At 39.5% G+C, this 22,401-nt stretch overlaps 1 protein-coding gene across 1 annotated transcript; it reads left to right on the top strand.

Annotated features, from left to right (window-relative positions):
* Nucleotides 1–1,169: 1,169 nt before the first annotated feature.
* On the top strand, nucleotides 1,170–5,896 carry LOC138881290 (uncharacterized). The gene is made up of 3 exons (XM_070161505.1): nucleotides 1,170–1,335; nucleotides 4,508–4,639; nucleotides 5,697–5,896. The coding sequence occupies exons 1-3, from the start codon at nucleotides 1,170–1,172 to the stop codon at nucleotides 5,894–5,896; spliced, it is 498 nt and encodes a 165-aa protein (XP_070017606.1).
* Nucleotides 5,897–22,401: the final 16,505 nt, after the last annotated feature.

Raw genomic sequence — 22,401 nt, forward strand, 5'->3', positions numbered from 1 at the left:
AATACGTACCCGATATCCAAAAAGTCAAACCATGGTCAAACATCTTCATTTCATTAAGGTTTTAACTTCCAAATTTCAACAAAGTCCGATGTCTCGGGCTAGGGACTTCCGATTTCGATTCCAGGCATACACCCAAATCCCAAATTACGATACGGACCCACAGGGATTGTCAAAATATAAATCTAGGTCTGTTACCAAAAAATATTGATCGAAGTCAACTCAAATAATGTTTTAGGCAAAATTTCTTATTTTTATCGACTTTTAACATAAAAACATTCCGAAAATACGCCCGGACTATGCATGCAAATCGAGAAGGGTAAAATTAAGACTTTTAAGGCTCAAAAGCGCAGAATTTAGTTCTAAAATATAAGATGACCTTTCGGCTCATCACATATAGCCCAATCAATTATAAAATATGATTTACAGATACCCTTCGTCTATCTATCCGTCCAAAAGAGCACATGACACTTATTCAATTAATAAAATTGCCCTCACATCTTACGACAAAAATGATGGACCTTCAATTTAACTACGTCGCATGTTTTTATTGGGTCACGTGGTAATCTCGGGCTGAAACAAAAATTGGATCTTATTTCGACCCACTTACCAAATTCGATACAAGGTTTTTGTTACACGAGTCATAAAATTACATTCATCTACTTACATGATCCTATTAAAATTGAATTCAGATATCTCAACTACCCATTAGAAAGTTTTGTTTCTTAGTTAAGTACTCTTAACTTAATTTCTTGAAGATGCCAACGAATTACGTCAGTTTTTTTTTTAATTTTCAGCTTTGAAGTGTAAAATAAGGATCCCCCCCACATTTCCTTTAGTTATCAGTAACTTTAGGAGGTTCATTTAGAGGAGAAGTGACTATGGTGGTGAGGTAGACAAGGCGATAGAGGAAGTGATGAGATTATCAACTATGGTGGTGGAAGAAATAGCTACGTTGATGGAGTGGCGGAGATATCGACTATGTAGTGAAGATAATGGTTGCAATTAGTACGATAGTGGAGTCAACTCCCGATGGTGGCAGTGGCACAAGAGAGAAGATGAATGGGAAAGAGAGTTAGGGTGAAATCAAAAAGAAGATCCGAAAAATGGGGAAGCCATTGGGAACAATAACATAATTCTTTAGGAGGAGGGACGAGTGGAGGAAGTATCCTATGTTGACTAATCAGTTCCGCCACGCGTTCCCTGACCTTGGCATCGATGTCGTCACTTTCTCCATCTACTATGTCGGCGAATTTGCTTACAACAACATGTCTGCCCCTTCTCACTCTACCTCTACTGCTACTGCTCTTACGCTAACAAAACCTTGGATCAGAGCAGGTAAGTAGATCGAAATAAAATCCATTTTTGTTTCAGTCTGAGATTGCCACGTGACCAGTAAAAAAATGTCATGTCACTAAATTTAAGGCCCACTGGTTTTGCCATTAGACATGGGGGTAATTTTATTAATATAGTTAACGTCGTATACTTTTTTGGATAAATATATGGACGGAGGGTATTTGTAAACTATTTAGCAAATGATAGGGGTAGTTTATGCCCTTTTCCGATGTATATTCAATTCATAATTTCATGCTTGTTCTCTTCTAAAATTATTATTCGCCTAAAAAAGTCCAAACAATCACCAATACGAGATTCGGATGTTATATAATAATGTGTATATCACACAAGATTTTTATTGATGTACATACACACAAGATTAATATACATGATATACAAGAGATAAATAAATATACAAAGTGATATACACTGATATATGAGGTTATATACACTGAGATGTAATTCATTGGATTTATCACTTGAAGATTTTTTCAAATTGTGGTAGTGAAAATTAAAGATGCAGATAGGATTGTCGGAGCTCAATAACAACTAGCAAATCCATGTCAAAATCAACATCGAAGACTTACTATTCCTTGAATTAAATTGTATAATGGTCACGTCTTTTTATATGTCGAGGCAGTCTTACATCAAGGGATTTCATAGCAGTAATATGTATATCTGCATGTACGTCAATATATGCTATGCGTATCCTTTGTTACACTTGTAATAAACAACACCTGTATTGTTTAACCAAAAATCTGAGTCTTTGGTCAAAGCTAAAAAAAAATTCGGGTTACTGATAATCAGGAGACAAAAATAAAATACTTTTGAGAACGATGGTAAAAAAGCAAATAGATGTGTATTTCAATAAATTCTCAATAGTATTCCGTGTCCTTACAAATGATGATACTTCTTCCTTTTATAGATAATTCTAGGTAAAGGAATGAAGCCTCAGCTTTAATGATATAATCATGAGTAATAAATGACATTAAATAAGCCGTTATGCAATCATTCCTATTAAATACCAATTTTGTAATGTATCAAGTATTTAATAATGAATTTGGACTCCTTTCTGTCATCAGAACTTTGCCTTCAATGCCTTCTAATCCGTTGGCTGTAAATAATTTAAAGTGGTACGAGACTCGTATCTATACGTCGTCTCGTGCCTATTTAAATTCTTTTTCCCGTGGCTGTCTCCATCCGTGCCTCTTTAGTCAATTGCTGCGCTTTGACCATTTAACTAGTCCACGTGTCATGCCACATCATCTTTAATATAAACTCAGTTTTTTTCCAATACAGATAGTCCCCCCACTTTCCATTTTTTTATCAATTAAATAATTGGGAAGTGGATCTTCATGTAAAAGGAATTTTTGCCACAATTAATGCTCATGACAGTATTAACGTCTCAGCAGTCTTTTCCATTTAATGTTCTGCCCATGTGTCATTTTCTAATTGATTCCGCTATTCATACCCTTTTTCGAGACTTCTTCATTCTCACTATTTACGAAGTGATAGCTGCCTTTATTATAGGCTTTTCATCATTACACTTCTAAAGTTGACGGTTCCCATTTTACACATAACTTTGTCTTCCTTTGTCTTCTTCACAAATCTTCAGCACATACTTCCTTCTTAACAATGTCTTCTTCAAACCCTAACCGTAAAAAAGTTCCAATTCTAGATCAATTCCCCAACGCCCCTGTTAGACACAGAAGAGGCGGAGGAGGTAGGCTTCGAACAGGGTTAGAATCTACGCGAGGCGGCTCCTCTGGTTCTTCTTCAAGGAGTTCTATCCCAAAAGCCCCTTCTTCTAAAAGTAGGGAAATTCTTGATTCTTCTCAAGAACCCTCAGTTGATGATATAGTTCCCAGCGATTTGTCTTTTGAAAGTGACAAAACGTCTCTTCAAAAACAAATTAAAAATTTAGAAAGAGCCGATACTTACCCAACAATAGTAACCGAGCTTACAATCCCCACCATAAGAAGAGATTGTAACTGGAAGGATAGTCTCCGAATGTCAATTCCTTCCCCAAATCAAAGAATTTCCTCTTTTAGAAGTGGGTATTCTTCTGTTTACACTTACCCCTTCACTTTAGGTTTTAATCCTCCGATTGACCCAGTTATTCTCGATTTTTGTCGTTTCTTTACAATTTGTTTGGCCCAAATCGGTCCATTGGTGTGGAGAACAGTGGCTTGTTTGAGATATTTATCCTCCAAGGCCAATGTCAATTTCACCTTTTCTCACCTCATTCATCTATACCATCCTAACTTAATACGCCATGGGGTTTTTACCTTAACTGCAAGGAGCAAAAAAGTTTTGGTAAATCCTGAGGATGACAAAGATCGTGGATGGTATATCCGTTACGTTGCTGTCCGTACGGTGGACTTGATTGGCGAAACAAATATTCCCTTCCCTGAGAAGTGGAATTTTGAACGTAGGTTTCCTTTTATTTACCGTACCTACTTTTGAGAATTTCAAAAGAAAGTTGTTTTTAACCTCGTCCCTTCTTGGTTTTTTGTAGCAACCATGGGAGATGTGGAACCTATTCCCAACTTTCGTGGTTGGGTAGACTCACTTTTGAAGATTGCTTCTAGGGAGCAGAGAACTTGGAAATCAATTTCTTTCTTACATGTCTGGAAGGTCAAAACACATGGTATCCCCCTTTTTATAAATTTTTTTTTTACATGTTAAGCACTTTTTCCTCAACTTTAATCATGTATATCCATACTTTAATCAGGATTTGGCATTAGAGGAATGACGGCTGAAGTACCTATGGCCATTAGCATGTCTGCGAATGCTGCTCTTGATTTGGATAAGGCTCGAGCCTTGCTGCCTAAAAGGAAAGCTACAAAGGAAAGTTCTGAAGAAGAAGAGGAGGGTACCTCCCTAATTACCAGGCCAAGGGTCAGGAGACGAATAATCATTGATGATGAAATTGAAAACACTCCTGCTCGAACCTCCACCACCGAGCCTGTTTTGATTCAATCTGACGAGGACGCCGAACCAAGAGATAATAATGAGTCAATTCAGCATCTTTTTGACAGTGGTTTTGGGAGTGGCGAGCTCGGCCCTGTTTTTGATGAAGCTCCTCTTTCCTCATTTGTTCCTATTTCCTCTATTCCTCTGCCAACCGTAAGTATTTCTTTACCAGTTTTGACGACTTCCGTTCTTTTGCCAGTTTCTACCGCTCCTATATCCGTTCCCTTGGCTGTTTCTACCGCACCTGCTTCCGCTCCTGTGTTGGTTTCTACATCTTTTCCTTCCATTCCTTCCACTGCTCCTCTTCCCTCTGTTCATCATACAGAGACAGGTTCTAGCAGTGGAAGTATGACTATAAGAAGTGTTACTTTGGAGGTTCCTGCCAATCATAGCCTCTTGAGGAAGACCGGCAGAGCTGATGTTTGGCTCGAACCTCTAATTGGAGATATCGAGAAGAAGAAGATGGAGAGCCATAGCTGCTTAACTCTGATGAATGACGTAGTTCATTCTACTTTGAAGGTATTTTTACCAACAAGTTTTTTTTTAATTATCTTCAATCTCTCATTTCTATGACTTATCTCTGTAGGCTAACCTTATTGGCATGGAATTAATGGGAAGAATTTCCCTACTGGAAAGAAACGCTCGTGAGTCTGAAAAGACTGTCCACGAGGCCGAAGAAATAGCTAGGGGAGCCCAGCTTGAAGCAACCAATTGGAAGGAGCAGTTCGAGAATGCTCAAGGGACCATAGAGGAGTTGCAAGAAGATAAAAATCTCCTGGAGCAGCAAAACCGTGGTTTAACTTCTGAACTGGCAACTGTCAAAGCCTCTTCAAGCCAATTGAAAAGAGACAAAGAGCTTTTGGAATGCTCTTTGTCAGAACAATTATCCAGGGCTAGTGAAGAAGTTAGGGAGCTGAAGGCACTTTTGGCTAGGAAGGAAGAATATGCAGGAGAGTTAGTGCAAAGCTTGACTCAAGCTCAGGCTGACTTACAGACTTCTTCTGACGAGATTCATGCCTTGAAGAGTTCTCATGCTTCTCTTGAAGCTTCCCTTGATTCCCATTTAGCTGAATATCAAATCTTAAAAAACGATCTTGCTATGTGGGAAAAGGAATATGGACTTCTAGAGGAAAATTTTAACATAGAAGTGAGTTGGGCTTTCCTGAAATCTCGTCGTGATGCTTTGACGGAAGCTGCTCAAGAAGGTTTTGACTTGCAGTCTGAACTGGCCAAAGTCGTAGATACCATCGAGAAAAGCCAACAGTCTACTGATACTCCTTCTCCTGCACTTGAAGTTCCTGGAACAGAAGAACTTTTAAATGAAGAAGTGAATACTGCAGCAATTGGGATTACAATTCCTGCTTCAGCTGAAAATGTTGCAATTCCAGCTTCAGAGGGTGAAACTTCTATGACTCAGTCTGTGGAAGTTGAAGCTTCCGTGACTCTTGTTTCCCTCATTGATCCTAACATTTCAAGCTTTGCTGAAACCGTTCCTGTTGCTGCTTCTTCAGAAGTTGCCACTGTGCCTGTAGCTGAAAGTGAAATTAATATTGCAACTTCTGATGTGCTAACCCCTTCAATTGGATGATGGTTTTATCCCTTAGTTTTAAGGGATTTTTTGGTGAAAGTCCCCAGTTATCATAATGGGGCACTTGTATAAACTTTTATTGACTAAGTTTCTACTTAGTCTTTTTAATTATATTAAGAAGTTTTGTTAGTACTTCAATGTGTTCTATTCTTGCCTTTTCCTTACTTATTTAGGACTTATAGAATAGTTTAGCATTTTTATCCTTTGAAAATGCTTTATGATTCTTCTCATGACTCATTAACATGAGGTTTATAAAAGAGAGCCCTTTTATTTTATCGACACTTATTGAAGAAGACGTCTCAACTTCATAATGGTGTTATAATACGATGAAAGAAATAGGAATACACACGTTTTGTATGAAACAACTTTGGCAAGTTTTTTTATAAACTTTTATCAAGTGTTTGACTGTTACATGTATTACAATACATCTACAACTTTCTCGTAACTGTTTTTCTTGTAACAGATTTGTGAATAACATAAAATAAACAAGGTTTTTCTTCATAACCTGTTTCAGTACATAGTCATGACCCTATCTTTACATATTAAGAAGGGTTTTGAGAGGTGACTTTGTTTATGAGTTTGACTCTGTTGTTCTCATGAATGCTGAAGACTTCATAATTTTTTCTCAACACTTGACTTCTATCGTTCGATATTCGTATCTGCGTATCTGCATTTCTACACGTATCTGTGTACAATATTGTAGTCCCCCAAGTGTTTGAGCGGTGAAGTATGAAGCCTCAAGCACTTGTATATTTCTTTTATTTTGGCCCTTTTTCCTGAAACAGAAAGATATGCGGGACCCGAAGGTGCGATTATAGATGAAGACCGCCTAACTCGTGTGTATTTCCATCAGATTAATTGTAACCCTGGGCTAGGAATTTAAGAATACTCCATTTTGCCTTGCAGGTTGTGACTCATCATTTGGCACGAGTTAGGATATTTTGCCTAGCATCTAAAATCGTTAGTAAAATACTAATAAACCAAGAGAGAAATTTTAACACGATGATACCTGACCGTAGGTACTTTCTCAAAAGTAGTATCTTTTTAAGTGGACAACATTCCAATGTGAGGGTAAAACTTTACCAGCCATTGTTTCCAACTGGTATGCTCCTTTTCCCGCAATGCCACGGACTTTGTATGGTCCTTCCCATGTTGGACTTAGCTTTCCTGAGTTAGCAGCTTTTGCAGATTGGAACACCTTTTTAAGCACGAAGTCCCCAATTTTGAAAAATCTGAGGCGTGCTTTCCTATTGTAATATCGTTCTATTATTTGCTTTTGTGCTGCCATCCTTATCAAAGCAGCTTCTCTTCTTCCTTCAAGTAAATCTAGGCTAACTCGCATCTCTTCATTATTAGATTCCTCCGTTGCCTGATCGTATTGTGTGCTTGGCTCACCTATTTCAACTGGAATTAAGGCTTCCGTACCATAAACCATTGAAAATGGTGTTTCTCCAGTGCCTGTTTTGGTCGTTGTACGATAAGCCCATAGTACTCTAGGTAACACCTCAGGCCAATTACCTTTTGAATCTTGTAACCTCTTTTTCAAGTTATTGATAATAACTTTGTTAGTTGATTCTGCTTATCCATTCCCCACTGGATGATATGGCGTAGACGTTATTCTTTTGATTTGCCAACTTCGAAGAAATTCTGTAACTTGAGCTCCAATGAATTGTGGTCCATTGTCACACACGATCTCCTTTGGTACTCCAAAGCGGCATATTATATTTCGCCATATGAAGTCTTTAACTTCTTTTTCTCGTACCTGTTTAAATGCCCCTGCTTCTACCCATTTAGTGAAATAATCTGTAAGTACAAGTAGAAATTTTACCTGACCTTTTGCTTGTGGAAGTGGACCTACGATATCCATTCCCCATTTCATAAAGGGCCAAGGGGCTAAAACAGGATGTAGTAACTCAGCTGGTCTGTGCATATTATTGCCGTACCTTTGACATTTATCACATTTGGACACGAAACTGGTTGCCTCTTCTTCCATCTTAGGCCAATAATATCCTGTGCGAATTAACGTTCTTACCAGTGACCGTCCTCCTGCGTGATTCCCACAATGTCCTTCATGTACTTCTCTCATGACATATTCAGTTTGAGAAGGTCCGAGACACCTTGCTAGTGGTCCGCCGAACATCTTTCGATAAAGATTTCCTTGATATAAACAATATCGTGCAGCTTTTTTGCAAAGCGCGTAAGCCTTTCCTTTGTCATTAGGAACGGTTCCGTGCTATAAAAAGGCAACAATTTCATTTCTCCAATCCCATGTTAGATGATTAAAATTTACCTTGTTTTTATCAGATTCAAGAACGGAATGAAATAGATGTATGACTGAAGCATCTGTATTGTTTGCCACGTCTGCTGCGGATGCAAGGTTTGCTAAAGCATCTGCCTCTACATTCTCATCTCTTGGGATCTGCACTACTTTCCAAGTTTGGAATTGCTTTATTAACTCCCGTACCTTTGCGAGGTATTCTTGCATTCGTGACTCTCTGGCTGTATAAGTCCCCAGCATCTGATTAACCACGAGTTGAGAATCACTCTTGATTATAATCTGTGTTATGCCGAGTTCTCGTGCCAATTCTAAACCTGCAATTACAGCCTCATACTCTGCTTCATTGTTAGTTATAGAATGACATTTTATAGCCTGTCTAATGGTCTCACCCGCAGGTGGTACGAGGACTATTCCTAAGCCTGCCCCTTTTACATTAGATGAACCGTCAGTGTATAAAACCCAAGTCCCCGGGTTCGCACCATTAAAACTAGTAATTCTTTTTCTGCTTCTAAATGCATCCCCTGGCTAAAATCAGCCACGAAATCAGCTAGTACTTGAGACTTTATAGCGGTCCTGGGTTGATAAATAACTTCATACTCACTTAGTTCTATAGCCCATTTTGCTAATCTTCCTGAAAGTTCGTGTTTATGCAAAATATTTCGAAGCGGAAAAGCAGTAACTACAACAATGGGATGACATTGAAAATAAGGTCTTAACTTTCTAGATGTCATGATCAAAGCTAATGCTAATTTTTCTAGCTGTGGGTATCGTGTCTCAGCTTCCAATAAGGACTTACTTACATAATAAATAGGAGATTGTTTACCTTGGTCCTCGCGGACTAAAACAGCACTTACTGCGACTTCAGATACGGCCAGATAAATGAGAAGTTTTTCCCCCACCTTCGGTTTTGCCAACAACGGTGGTTTTGACAAATAAGCTTTCAAATTTCTAAGGGCTTGTTGACAATCTTCATTCCATTCAAAATGATCTTGCTTTTTAAGTGCAGAGAAAAACTTAAAACACCTTTCCGAGGATTTGGAAATAAATCTCCCCAAAGCTGCAATTCTTCCCGTTAATCTTTGTACTTCCTTTTTATTAGTAAGTATATCCGGGATTTCTTCTATTGCTTTGATCTGAGAAGGATTCACTTCAATACCACGATTAGAAACAAGAAAACCCAAAAACTTACCTGATGCAACTCCAAATGCACATTTTTCTGGGTTGAGTTTCATATTAAATTTTCGCAAAATTTCAAAAGTAACAGATAGATGAGAAATATGATCATGAGATTGCTGGGTTTTGACGAGCATATCGTCTATATATACCTCCATTGTTTTCCCTAAATGTTCTTGGAACATTTTGGTGACCAACCTTTGATAGGTTGCCCCAGCATTTTTGAGGCCAAAGGGCATTACTTTATAACAGTAAGTCCCCCTGTCTGTGATGAAAGAAGTTTTTTCTTCATCACCAGGATCCATTTTAATTTGATTATATCCTGAGTATGCATCTAAAAAACTTAAAAGTTCATGACCTGCGGTTGCATCAATTAGTTGGTCTATATGCGGTAAGGGAAAGGAATCTTTTGGACAGGCTTTATTTAAATCGGTATAATCTACACAAACACGCCACTTACCATTTTTCTTGGGTACAACCACCGTGTTAGCTAACCAAGTAGGATATTTTACCTCACGGATTGATCCGATTTTTAATAATTTTTGGACTTCATCCTGAATCACCTGGTTCTTGAAAGCACCTTGTTTCCGTTTCTTTTGCTTTATTGGTGTGAAAGAAGGGTCCTCATTGAGTTTGTGAGTCATCACATTTGGTGGTATCCCTGTCATATCAGCGTGGGACCAAGAAAAGCAGTCTAAGTTAGCTTTTAAAAATTCAATTATCATACCTCGCATGTTCGTGCTTAAATTGGCCCCGACATAAACCTTCCGTTCAGGCCATTGATCAAATAACATCACTGCCTCAAGCTCTTCAATTGTCATTTTGATGCTTTCATTTTCTTCAGGTTCTTGAATTGTGTCAGGTCTTGAATCCAAATCTGTCTTTTCCTATTCAGTTGAAGTTTGATCTTTTTTACCTTCAACTGTTTCCTGTAATTGCTACTTTTCTTTATTTTCGGCGCTCGTACTTGTTACAGCGTTGACACTTTTAGCCATCTGCTGATCCCCACGAATTTGGCAAATTCCCCATGGTGATGGGAATTTAATAACCTGATGTAGAGTTGATGGGACAACGTCCATATCGTGTATCCATGGTCTCCCCATGATCATATTGTAGGCCATTTCCATATCAACTACCTGAAATTTAGTTTCCTTCACAACACCCATAGCAAAAGTTGTTAGAAATACCTCACCTTTTGTTACTACACTTGAATTGTCGAAGCCTGACAAGGTGTGCGCCTTGGGTATCATTTTGTCTTCAGCTTGCATTTCTCGTAGTACCCTTAGTAATATAATATTTACAGAACTCCCTGGATCAATCAAAACTCGTTTTACATTAGTATCATGTACAAGTAAAGATATTACCAGTGCGTCATTATGTGGAGTTGTCACTCCTTCGGTATCTGCGTCATCGAACAAAATACTTTCATTTTCAAGGACCTGCTGCACCCGTTTCCCGTGTGTAATCGTTACCTTAGAAACCTTGTTGGAGGCTGTGTAAGTTACGCCGTGAATATCTTCTCCCCCACTTATGACGTTCACTGTCCTCTTGCAGGAATCTACATTCTGAAGTTTTGTGCCCGTGATCGTTGTGAAATTCGCACCAATGATCCGGATTGCGTCTACTTGGATTTAACCGCATCTATTTTGGCCACCGTACTTTGTCTCCCATGCTTCTTAAAACAGCTACGAGCTCGGAGGTAGAGACATTAAAATTATATCCACCGAATCGTGCCTTTAAACTTCTGTCATCATCTCGTGATTCTTGTCTGTTCCGATCATTCCTGAACTTTGAAGAAGAGCCAGAATCCCGGTTCCTTGATTTTTGATCATATTGCTGGCTATCTTTTTTCGACCGTGGGTCCTTTCCTGTGGGTCCCATATATGGATCGTACCTGTTTTTACCTGATCTTTTTTCAGTTTCTGACCTTCGGGTACCGCCCCTTTCTTCATGATGAAGCTTAGGTACGGTATCTTCTTCGATTCGCAGCTTCGTGCTATACCTGTTGTAAACATCATTCCATGTGGTTGCAGGAAATTCTCGAAGACTTTCTTTGAGTCGTCTCGTGGCTTCAGAACTTTTGTCATTTAAATTACTTGCAAAAGCTATAGCAGCCCAATTGTCAGGCACACGAGGTAGAGTCATTCTTTCACGCTGGAATCTATCAACGAAGTTTCTAAGCAACTCCGAATCCCCTTGTTTGATTTTGAAAATATCTTCCATCCTTTTCTCAACCTTTTGTGCTCCCGAATGTGCTTTAATAAAAGAATCTGCAAGCTCAGCAAAAGAATTAATAGAATTTTCAGATAAAAGAGAATACCAGGTTAATGCACCCTTGGTGAGTGTTTCTCCAAATTTCTTGACCAATACTGATTCAATTTCTTGTTTGGTCAAGTCGTTGCCTTTTACGCCGGTTGTAAATGCAGTCACGTGGTCACGTGGGTCTGTAGTACCATCATATTTCGGGATGTCAGGCATTTTGAACTTTTTCGGAATTGGAAGGGGAGCAGCACTAGGCTTCCATGGTTGTTGTGAGTATTTGTCCATGTCTACTCCTTTTATTACAGGTGGAACTCCAGGGATTTGTTCAATACGCTCATTTTGTTCCTTAAGCTGTTTCTGCAAGGTTAGTACTAAATTTTGCAAATACGAATTATTTAAATTACCTGGTCCCCCTTCTTGTGGTTCACTGGGGGTTGCTCCGTTTCCAGAATTATCAAGACCAGAACGGGGGTTCTCCAATGTATTATTATTAGGAGTTGGTGTAGGTGGCGCAGCAGGCAATCGACTAACAAGTGCCTGAAGAGCTTTGCCGACCTGTGCATCAATTAGCTTTTGCAAAGCTTCAGTTGTAACTCCTTCAAAATGTTCAGATTGCTCTTGTTGATCAGCACGGGATTCAGTAACAGGAGTGCCTTCACGAGATTGACGTGGTGAATTTAGAGGAGAGGGAACCACGTTATCTTGATTTTGATGTATTTGATTCTCATGGTTTCCCAATGTGTTATTACTATTGTTGTCGGCGTTGTTGTTTGACATGGTGACGACAATAGATAAGATATAGCTTAAAAGGAAAGATTATCAGATTCCCGGTAACGGAACCAATTTGTTTAACCAAAAATCTGAGTCTTTGGTCAAAGCTAAAAAGAAATTCGGGTTACTGATAATCAGGAGACAAAAATAAAATACTTTTGAGAACGATGGTAAAAAAGCAAATAGATGTGTATTTCAATAAATTCTCAATAGTATTCCGTGTCCTTACAAATGATGATACTTCTTATTAAATACCAATTTTGTAACGTATCAAGTATTTAATAATGAATTTGGACTCCTTTCTGTCATCAGATCTTTGCCTTCAATGCCTTCTAATCCGTTGGCTGTAAATAATTTAAAGTGGTACGAGACTCGTATCTATACGTCGTCTCTTGCCTATTTAAATTCTTCTTCCCGTGGCTGTCTCCATCCGTGCCTCTTTAGTCAATTGCTGTGCTTTGACCATTTAACTAATCCACGTGTCATGCCACATCATCTTTAATATAAACTCAGTTTTTTCCCAATACATGTATAACCATGTATATCCCTCTATATAACAGTAAATATCCATGTATATGAACATTCACTTACTTTCTTCGTACCTTTTATTCATAGTCAATAATGATTTCTGGAATTTTCCTTTTAAGGAACACTCAATTTAGAATGCAACGACCAAATCTCTGAACGAGAAGGAAACGCCCAATTTAGAATACACAGCTTTGACAACCTGATAAGTCATTTTGAGTACTAGCCTTTATTTTCGTGTTTCGATACCTCTTTTAACTTTATTTGATATTTCTTGATTTACGTGCGTGGTCTGTGTCATTTTTTGAAAAGTTTTTACGTAAACTTTTGAAGAAAATGTGATTTTAGGCTTAAAATGGGACTTGAGTTGATCACGGTCAACATTCTTGGTAAATGACCTCGGATAAGTATTTTGATGATTTCAGTAGGTTCGTATACTATTTTTGGACTTGTACACATATTTGGTTGGGGTCCGGGGTGACCGGAGCGCATTTCGGTGCGTTATGTGAAAAATTATGAGAATAAGTTTCAAGTTGAAAATTCTTGGGTTTTGATGATCAATATTATTGATGTTATTTTCATGATTTGAGGTGGCGAGCAAGTTTGTAGGATGTTATTACATTTATATGCATATTTGATTTGGAGCCCGAGGCTCTCAGGTGAGTTTCGGGTGTGAGCTGGATGATTTCAGATGGTTTTAGAATAACTGGAGTGCTTCAGTTTCTGGTGCTGATCTGCAGGTCTTGCATTTGGGATGACCTGTTTGCAATTGTGAACTCTGCTTTTGCAAAGTCGAGCTCGCATTTGCGATGAGGGGCTGGGCAGGGTAGTCTTCACATTTGCGAAGAAATGTTCACATTTGCGGACATTCACTTCTGCGATGGCTTGGTCGCATTTGCGATCGGGCGCAAGACTTAGGTAGGTTCACAAATGCAAACCTTTGATCGCATTTGCGGTGGAATGGGGCATCACAAATGCAATATTTTTATTGATATTTGCAACTTATGCAAGCCGGGACCACAGTTCGCATTTGTGAAGCGTGTTTTGCATTTGTGATGGTCGCAATTGTGAACAAGTGATACATGCAGGAGGGTAAAAGAGGGAATAATCAAAATGTATCTTATTTTACACTATTCTCAACCCCAAACACTCTAGATGCGATTTTTGAAGAACCTTTTCTTCCCAAATTCATTGGTAAGCAACTGTAATTCAATTTCTTTCAATTCCCCATTACTTTTCATAAGTTTCAACATCAAATCCAGGGATTTCATGGTAGAAATTAGGAATTTTGGTAGAATTTAGGGATGTTATAAAATTATGATTTAGACCTCAAATTAAGGTCAGGTTTTGAAACAAATCACATAACCGTGTTCGGGATGAATGTGTAATAGGATTTTGGTCCGGATCTCGAATTTTGACCAAGCGGTCCCAAGGTTAATTTTTGTTGACTTTTTTTAATTTCATCAAATATTGAACCTTTTTCATTCGTTGGTAGTTTCTAAAGCTTATTTTGAATTGTTTAAATGATATTAGCTAGATTTAGTTGGTTTTGAGGCTTGTCTGAAAGAAAAAGTTGTGGTTGATTGTTGAGCTGGTTGCTTAAGGAAGTAAGTGTCATGTCTAACTTTTACTTGAGGGATTAAGGACTTATTGGTTTATTTGTTATGTGAATTATATGGGGAAATGGCGTATATGCAAGGTGACGAGTGTATATGCACTGTCATTGGTTAAATAATGCAGGTTTGGACTATTTACCTTATGTCTTCACATATTCCATGTTATCTCTGGTTATATGCTTCCTACATGATCTTACATTTTATCCTACACTTCTATACTTCTTATGTAGATCCCGGTGTTGGTACTAGTGGCACGTAGCGGAGACCATTCGGATCCAACTGCTACAGGAGACTTGAGGTAGAGCCGCTCAACGTTTGCAGTCCTTGAAGTCCCCTTCTATCATGTTTTATTTTTTTTATCTAGTTTCAGACAGTTGTACATTATTTTAGACCAGATTTGTAGTATTTTATTTGCTCATGTACTTGTGACTCTGGATTACTCGGAGTAAATTCACATTGCATAATTTATATAAATATTTCGTTCATTTATGAGTTGATCAAATTTTAATTATCATAATTCTGTTATAAATTGATAAAACTGGTTAAATAATTAGCTAACGTTGTCTTGCCTAGAAAGTGGATGTTAGGCGCTATCACGACTTCATGGTTGGGATTTCGGGTCGTGACAAGTTGGTATCAGAGCACTAGGTTTTCTAGGTCTCATGAGTCATGAGCAGGATTAGTAGAGTCTAGAGGATCGATATGGAGACGTTTGTACTTATCTTCTTGAGGCTATAGAGATTTAAGAAATGTCACTTCTTTCTTTCTCTATCGTGTGACTTTATACTATCACTAAAGTTTGAACCATTGTATTCTTGTTCTCTAACAGATGGTGAGGACATGAGAAATATCCACAACTGTGTAGGAGTCGGAGCTCAGCCTAGAGTTTGCCCGCACCTATTGCAGAGCCTCAGATCGAGTAGTAGGAGGAGGTCTCTGTTCAAACTAAGCTCGACCAGCTCAGGTCCCATAGGGGTTCATAGACACTACCGTACTACATGATGCTCTAGTCCGCTCAGTTGGCCTTATGTAGAGTGTGGTCCAGGCCGGTGTTTCCTTTAGCACCAGCAATCTCTCAGGCTGGGGAAGGAGCCCAAACATTTGCTACTTACACTCTAGAGCAGATAGATCCCATATATTGGACTCCGACGATTCCAACAGTTGGACAGTTCAGCCTGTCATTTGCTACACAACCCAAAGAAAGACCCGCTATTTCGTCAGAGGGGTTGAAGAGGTTGGACAAGTTCACCAAGCTTTTCCTATTCGTTTTGGAGGTACACCTTCTGAGTACCCACAAGATTACTTAGACTGTTGCCATGAGGTGTTGCGCAACATGGGTATTGTGGAGTCTAATGGAGTCGACTTTACAGTATTTTAGATGACTGATTATGCCAAGAGATATTGGCAAGATTATGTTCGAGGCAGACCAGCAGGTTCACCTCCACTCACCTAGGATCAGTTCTTATAGCTATTCTGGGAGAAGTTCATCCCTTTTACTCTAAGAGAGGACTACCGCAACTAGTTTGAGCGTCTAAAGCAGGTAGTATGACTGCTACCCAATATGAGACCAGATTTATGGAACTATCTTGTCATGCAGTTATCTTGATCCCTTTTGAGAGGGAGAGCGTAGGGAGATTATAGATGGTCTTACTTTCAGTATCAGGTAGCAGATGGCTAGATAGACTGAGGATGATATTTCTTTCAACCGGGTTATAGAGATTACTAGACGGATCGAGAGGGTTCGTGGTCAGGGCAGTGAGTCGGCATCTGAGAAGAAGCCTCATCATTTTGATGGTTTTAGTGGTTCCCCATCTAGAGGCATGGGTTCATTTCATAGAGGCCATCCTCACAGGCCTATTTAGTCAGCGCTTCAAGTAGCACACGGTGCTTTGGGCAGTCGCGATTCTTATGGGTCTCATCTTGAGAAGCCAATATTTAGCACACCTTCATCCTCTATTAGTGCACCACTACTACAGGTTTACTATGATAGTCATTCAGGTCATTAGGGATCATCTTAGACTCAACAGTTAGGCCAAACGCAGGGTTGTGAGTGCAAAAATGCAGGTCATATCAGGAGATACTGTCCTAGATTGAGGAGTAGCATACCACAGTAGGATACTCGTGCCATAATTCTGGAACCAATTGCTCTACCACCCACTCAGCTAGCTAGAGGCGAGGGTCAGGCAGCTAGAGGTAGTGGTCAGGCCGTTAGAGGTGGAGGCCAACCAGTTAGAGGCCATCCGATAGGCGGAGGTTAGAGTGGTGGGACTCAGCCCTATTTCTATGCATTCCCAGCTATACCTGAGGTAAAGTCCTCGAATACGGTCATTAAAGGTATTATTCTGGTTAGCCATAGAGATGCATCAGTTTTATTTGATCCGGGTTCCACTTAGTCATATGTGTCATCCTATTTTGCTTCGTTTGGATATGTCTCATGATTATCTGAGTGCTCTTATTTATATGTCTATGCCTGTTGGGGATTCTACTATGGTAGACGAGGTATATCGTGCTTTTTTGGTCACTATCAGGAGCTATGAGACTAGTGTAGACCTTATATTACTTGATATAGTGAATTTTGACTTGACCTTAGGCATGTATTGGTTGTTACCCTATCACACTATTTTGGATTGTCACACCAAGACTATGATATTATCCATGACGGGGTTGCATCGATTGGATAGAGAGAAACTCCTTGTCATTCTACTAGTAGGGTCATTTCTTATGTGAAGGCTCGACGTATGGTCGAGAGAGGTGCCTAGCATATTTGGCCTATATCCATGATACTAGAGTAGAGGTTCCTTCCGTGAATTCAGCACCAGTTGTGTGCAAATTTTCAGCGGTGTTTCCTACAGACTTGCCGGGGATGCCACCCGACAGAGATATCAGTTTCTGCATTGACTTGATTTCGAGCACTCAGCCCATTTCTACCCCACCCTATTGTATGGCCGTAGTTGATTTGAATGAATTGAAGGAGCAGTTGCATGATTTGCTTGATAATGGATTCATTAGACCAAGTGTCCCGCCTTGGGGTGCACCAATGTTGTCTGTGAAGAAGAAGGATGGAACGATGAGGATGTGTATAGGTTATCGGCAGTTTAACAAAGTCACTATCAAGAACAAGTACATGTTGCCTATGATTGATGACTTATTTGACAAGCTTTAGGGTGCTAACATATTTTCAAAGATTGACTTGAGATCTGGCTACTATCAGTTGAAGATTAGGGCATCAGATGTCCCTAAGAAAACTTTTCGGACTCGATATGATCACTATGAATTTTTGATGATGTCGTTTGGCTTGATTAATTCCCCAGCAACCTTTATGGATTTGATGAATCGGGTGTTCAAGCCCTATCTGGATTCTTTTGTGATCATTTTCATTGATGATATTTTGGTTTACTCCCATAATCGAGAGGAGCATGAGCATCATCTATGGATCGTACTTTAGATTATGAGGAATCGTCAGTTATATGCCAAGTTTTTAAAGTGTGAGTTCTGGTTGGACTCGATTGCCTTTTTGGGCTATGTTATATCTTCCAATGATATTAAAGTGGATCCTAAGAAGATTGAGGTTGTTCAGAACTGACCTAGATCTACTTCAGCTATAGAGTTTTAGAGCTTTTTGGGGTTGGCGGATTATTATCACCGGTTCGTGGAGCGGTTTTCATCTATCTCGGCCCCATTGACCAAGTTGACACAGAAGGGTGCTCTTTTCATATGGTCCGGTGAGTGTGAGTTCAACTTTCAGAAGCTCAAGACTACTTTGACTACTGTCCCAGTGTTGGTGTTGCCTACAGGTTGGGGATCTTACACCGTATATTATGATACATCGCATATTAAGCTTAGAGCGGTATTGATGCAAGATTATAGGGTGATTGCCTACGCGTCTCAACAGTTGATGGTTCATGAGAAAAATTACCATGTTCATGACTTAGAGTTGGAAGCCATTGTTCACTCTCTGAAGATTTGGAGGCACTATCTTTACGGCATTCTATGTGGGGTCTATACCGACCATCGGAGTCTCCAACACATGTTCAAGTAGAAAGATCTTAATTTGCAGCAATGGTGATGGTTAGAGTTTTTTAAAGACTATGATATCATCATATTGTATCATCCGGGGAATGCCAATATAGTGGATGATTTATTGAGTAGGAAGGGTGAGAGCATGAGTAATTTGGCATATTTATCGGTAGTGGAGAGGCCACTAGTTATGGTTGTTCAGGCCTTGGCCAATCGATTTTTGAGATTAGATGGTTCGGAGCCTAGTCGGGTTTTACTTGTGTTGAGGCACAATCATCATTGTTGGAGCGTATCAAGGCTCGCCGGTTTGATGATCCATGCTTTGGTGTTGGAGGATACGGTGCAACAGGGAGGTGCTAAGGAGGTTGTGATTGGTGATGATGGGGTTATGCGGCTTCAGGGCCGGATTTGTGTTCCATATGTTGATGTGTTGAGAGAGTTGATCCTTGAGGAGCCTCACAATTTGCATTATTTTATAATTAGGGTTTTCGATTACTTATTTGCACTCTTTTACTTTCGTTTTAGCTCAAAATTGCTTAAAGGTATTGCCGAAAATTGATATAATGTGCTTACTTGCAGGAGTGTTGGAATATGAGTCAAAGAGATGAAAATCAACTCACGAAAGAGTAATTTTGGACAAGGACTAAAACAAAGCAAAAAGAGCAAAATGCAGACCGCACAATATTGAGTGCGGCCGCAGACGATGAAGAAACCTATGACATATTTCCTATGCAAAGTGCGGAACCGCAGAAGATGAGGTTTAGAGAGATGTGATTCTAGGTCCATGAAGAAGTGCGGAACGCACTATTATTGTTTGGCCGCACTCAGAAATGTGCGGTCCGCGGAATCTGAAGAAGTGCAGCCGTAGCCTAGAATTGTGCGGCCGCAGAAGTCCATCCTATCAAGCCAGCTTCAAAGTGCGAACTGCACAAAGAATTGTGCGGCCGCAGAACCTCCGCAGGGGCAATTTTGTATGATAATTTTAGCTGGGTATAAATAGTTTTTTTTTTTCAAATTTAGGTTAAATTTTGAACATCAATCCTGTTTTTCCCTATTTGTTTAACTTTAGCTTACTTTAGTGATTAAACATTAGATTTTGGTCTTCTAATCTTGCAATATGAGTTTATTTATCATCTTATCTTTAATTTCTTAATTTTTTCTATGAGTAGCTAAATTTCTAGCTGGGGTTGTGACTCAACCCTAGTGTGGGTACCTAATGGGTATTTGATTTAGGGCTTGTTTATGGTTGGGTGTGTAACATTTGCGCTAGTTCATGCTTTAGTTGTAGAATTAATGGTTGCAAACATTGATTCAAGCCTATTTAACTTAGCGTTTACTTGAGAAAGAGAGATTGAGTTTAGGAAAACTTGGCTAACAAGAAATTGCGGTGAACTGAAGAAATTGATAAACCCAATTAAAGGGTTGAATATAGAGATAGTAAAACCCTACTTGAGTATCTATCAACTGTTTTGTGAATTACCTATTTGGACTTGAGAAAGCCAAATTGGGTAAAACCACTCTATTACCGAGAGGTATTGTGTGGCTAATTGTGTGTTGATTGCTATTTTACGCCCCGACCAACGAAACCCGCTCTAAATCCCACAACCTGTTAGGTAACCACCTAGGTAGAAGTCACAACCCTAGACCTTTTACATATTTGAAAAACAACCACAAAAACATTATTCTCTAGTTTCATAATTTATATTTGTGTACCGTAGCATAATTTAGAAGTAGAATCAAAACAAAGTTTGTGTAAGTGCTACTTAGACACTTTACGCGCTTAGTCCAAATATATACAACTAATCCCATCTACACTCCCGGCGGAATCAATCCCGGCTCCTAGTTGGGTAATTATAATTGCATCGACCGCTTCACAACCCCAATTTGAGGTGTGAACTTGGGCGACATCAATTTTGGCGTCGTTTACGGGGAGCTAAAAATGGATTTAGTTATATATTTGGTTTTGTGTGTGATTTATCTTCCTTTCCTTCCAAGTTACTAATCTTTTTGTAAAAAAACTATAGGTGATACAATGGCTCTCAACAACAACGATCCTCTTGGAAACGTGCCATTGGGGGATGACGGGGATGATGACCAAGTTGACGAGGTTCCTCTTTGTTACGACTCGACCGATCGTTTCATGAGTTACCACTCCATTTTCCCCATTTCTGCTTCCTTGTGTGTCATTCAGCTGTATTTCATCATATCACATTGGTTGTGTTGTGTTCGGAGTGATCTTAGAGTGGAATGAGACAGTTAGTCTCTTATTTGGAAGCTTTAGTTGGAAAAGTCAACTGGAAGTTGACTTGTGGGTAAAGGATCTCGAAATTTAATTTTTATGATTCGAATAACTTCTTTAGGTGATTTGGGACTTAGGAGCATGATCGGAATGTATTTTGGAAGTCCGTAGTTGATTTAGACTTGAATTGGAGAAATCAGAATTTTGGTGTTTTCGGTCGGCAGTGGAAATCTTGATATCGGAGTCGGATTGGAATTTCAGAAATTGGAGTAGGTCCATTGTGTCATTTGTGGCATGTGTGCAAAATTTCAGGTCATTCGGATGAGGTTCCATAGGTTTTTGGATCGGTTGCGGAAAGAAGTTTGGAAATCCTTAGGCTTGAATCCGAGGGTGATTTAATGTTTGGATGTTGTTTTGAGTATTTTGAAGGTTGGAACAAATTTGAATGATGTTATGTGACTTTTTGGCGTGTTTGGTTGAGGTCCCGAGGGCCTCAGGATGGATTTGGGTGGTTGACGGAAGGTTTGGAGTTGATTTGGAGTTACAGAATTTTTGCTACTTCTGTTTTTTCCGCACCTGCGGAGTGGTACCGTAGGTGCGAGGATTGCAGGCATGGAGAGATGACCACAAGAGTAGAGATTGTCGTAGGAGAGGAAGGATTAACCGCACCTGCGAGCCCGCAGGTGCGAGGCCTGGGGCGCAGGTGCGGAAGCAGGTGCGCTAAGTGAAATCCGCAGAAGAGGATCTTTTCCGCAGAAGCGGAAGCGCAAGTGCGCTTATGGGATCGCAGGTGCGGAAACCCCTGGGTAGAACATATAAATTCTTGTCTTCACGAAATTTGGTTATTTTTCCACCATTTGTGTTCCGACTTGGAGCTTTTTGGGAGGAATTGAAGAGGGATTCGAGGGGTAACACTTAGAGGTAAGGTTTTTGAACTCAATACTCGATTCTATGGTGATTTCTAATTGATTAGACTTGAAATTAGTGGGATTCAAGGGTTAAAATTGAAGGCTAGGGCTTGAGTTTTTGGAGAGCTTTGAGTGGGAATTTGAGGGGCCATTTGATGTCCGATTTCAATGTTTTTGTTATATATAGACTCGTGGGAGGATAAGGATTCTAGTGATGTGATTTTTATCGGATTCCGAGACGTGGGCTCGGGGGTCAGGTTTGGCCAATTTCAGTATTTTAAGTTAATTTGATTATTTTCGCTTGAGCTTCGTTCTTTAGTGTGTATTAATGATGTAATACGTTTTTGGTTAGATTCAGAGCAATTGGAGGCCGATTTGAGAGTCAAGGGCATCGCGGATTAGAGTTTGGACCGGCTTTAGGTAAGTAATGACTATTAATGTTGTCGTGAGGGTATGAAACCCCGGATTTCACATCGTTTCACTACTTTGAGTGACACACATGCTAGATGATGAGCGTGGGGGCGTGCACCATTGGGGATTGTGACTTGGTCCGTCCCGTACGACTAATAAGTCGTATATTTGACTAAAAACTATTTGATATCATTGTATTTTGGAAAGTATTACTATGTTTTGGGCTGAATATCATATTTTGGCCCTGTGCCAAGCTGTTTGGACCCTTAGGGACTTTTTATTACTATTCCTCACTGTTTTGATTT

This window comes from Nicotiana sylvestris, chromosome 11, assembly GCF_000393655.2.
Source record: "Nicotiana sylvestris chromosome 11, ASM39365v2, whole genome shotgun sequence".
NCBI classification, from domain to species: domain Eukaryota; kingdom Viridiplantae; phylum Streptophyta; class Magnoliopsida; order Solanales; family Solanaceae; genus Nicotiana; species Nicotiana sylvestris.

Bases quoted from the DNA above. Each gene is read 5' to 3' on its own strand.
- LOC138881290 (XM_070161505.1), top strand. From the start codon at position 1,170: ATGTTGACTAATCAGTTCCGCCACGCGTTCCCTGACCTTGGCATCGAT. The intron at 1,336-4,507 runs GTAAGTAGATCG...TTCTTTTGCCAG, and splicing joins AAAACCTTGGATCAGAGCAG to TTTCTACCGCTCCTATATCC. The intron at 4,640-5,696 runs GTTCTAGCAGTG...TTGCAATTCCAG, and splicing joins TGTTCATCATACAGAGACAG to CTTCAGAGGGTGAAACTTCT.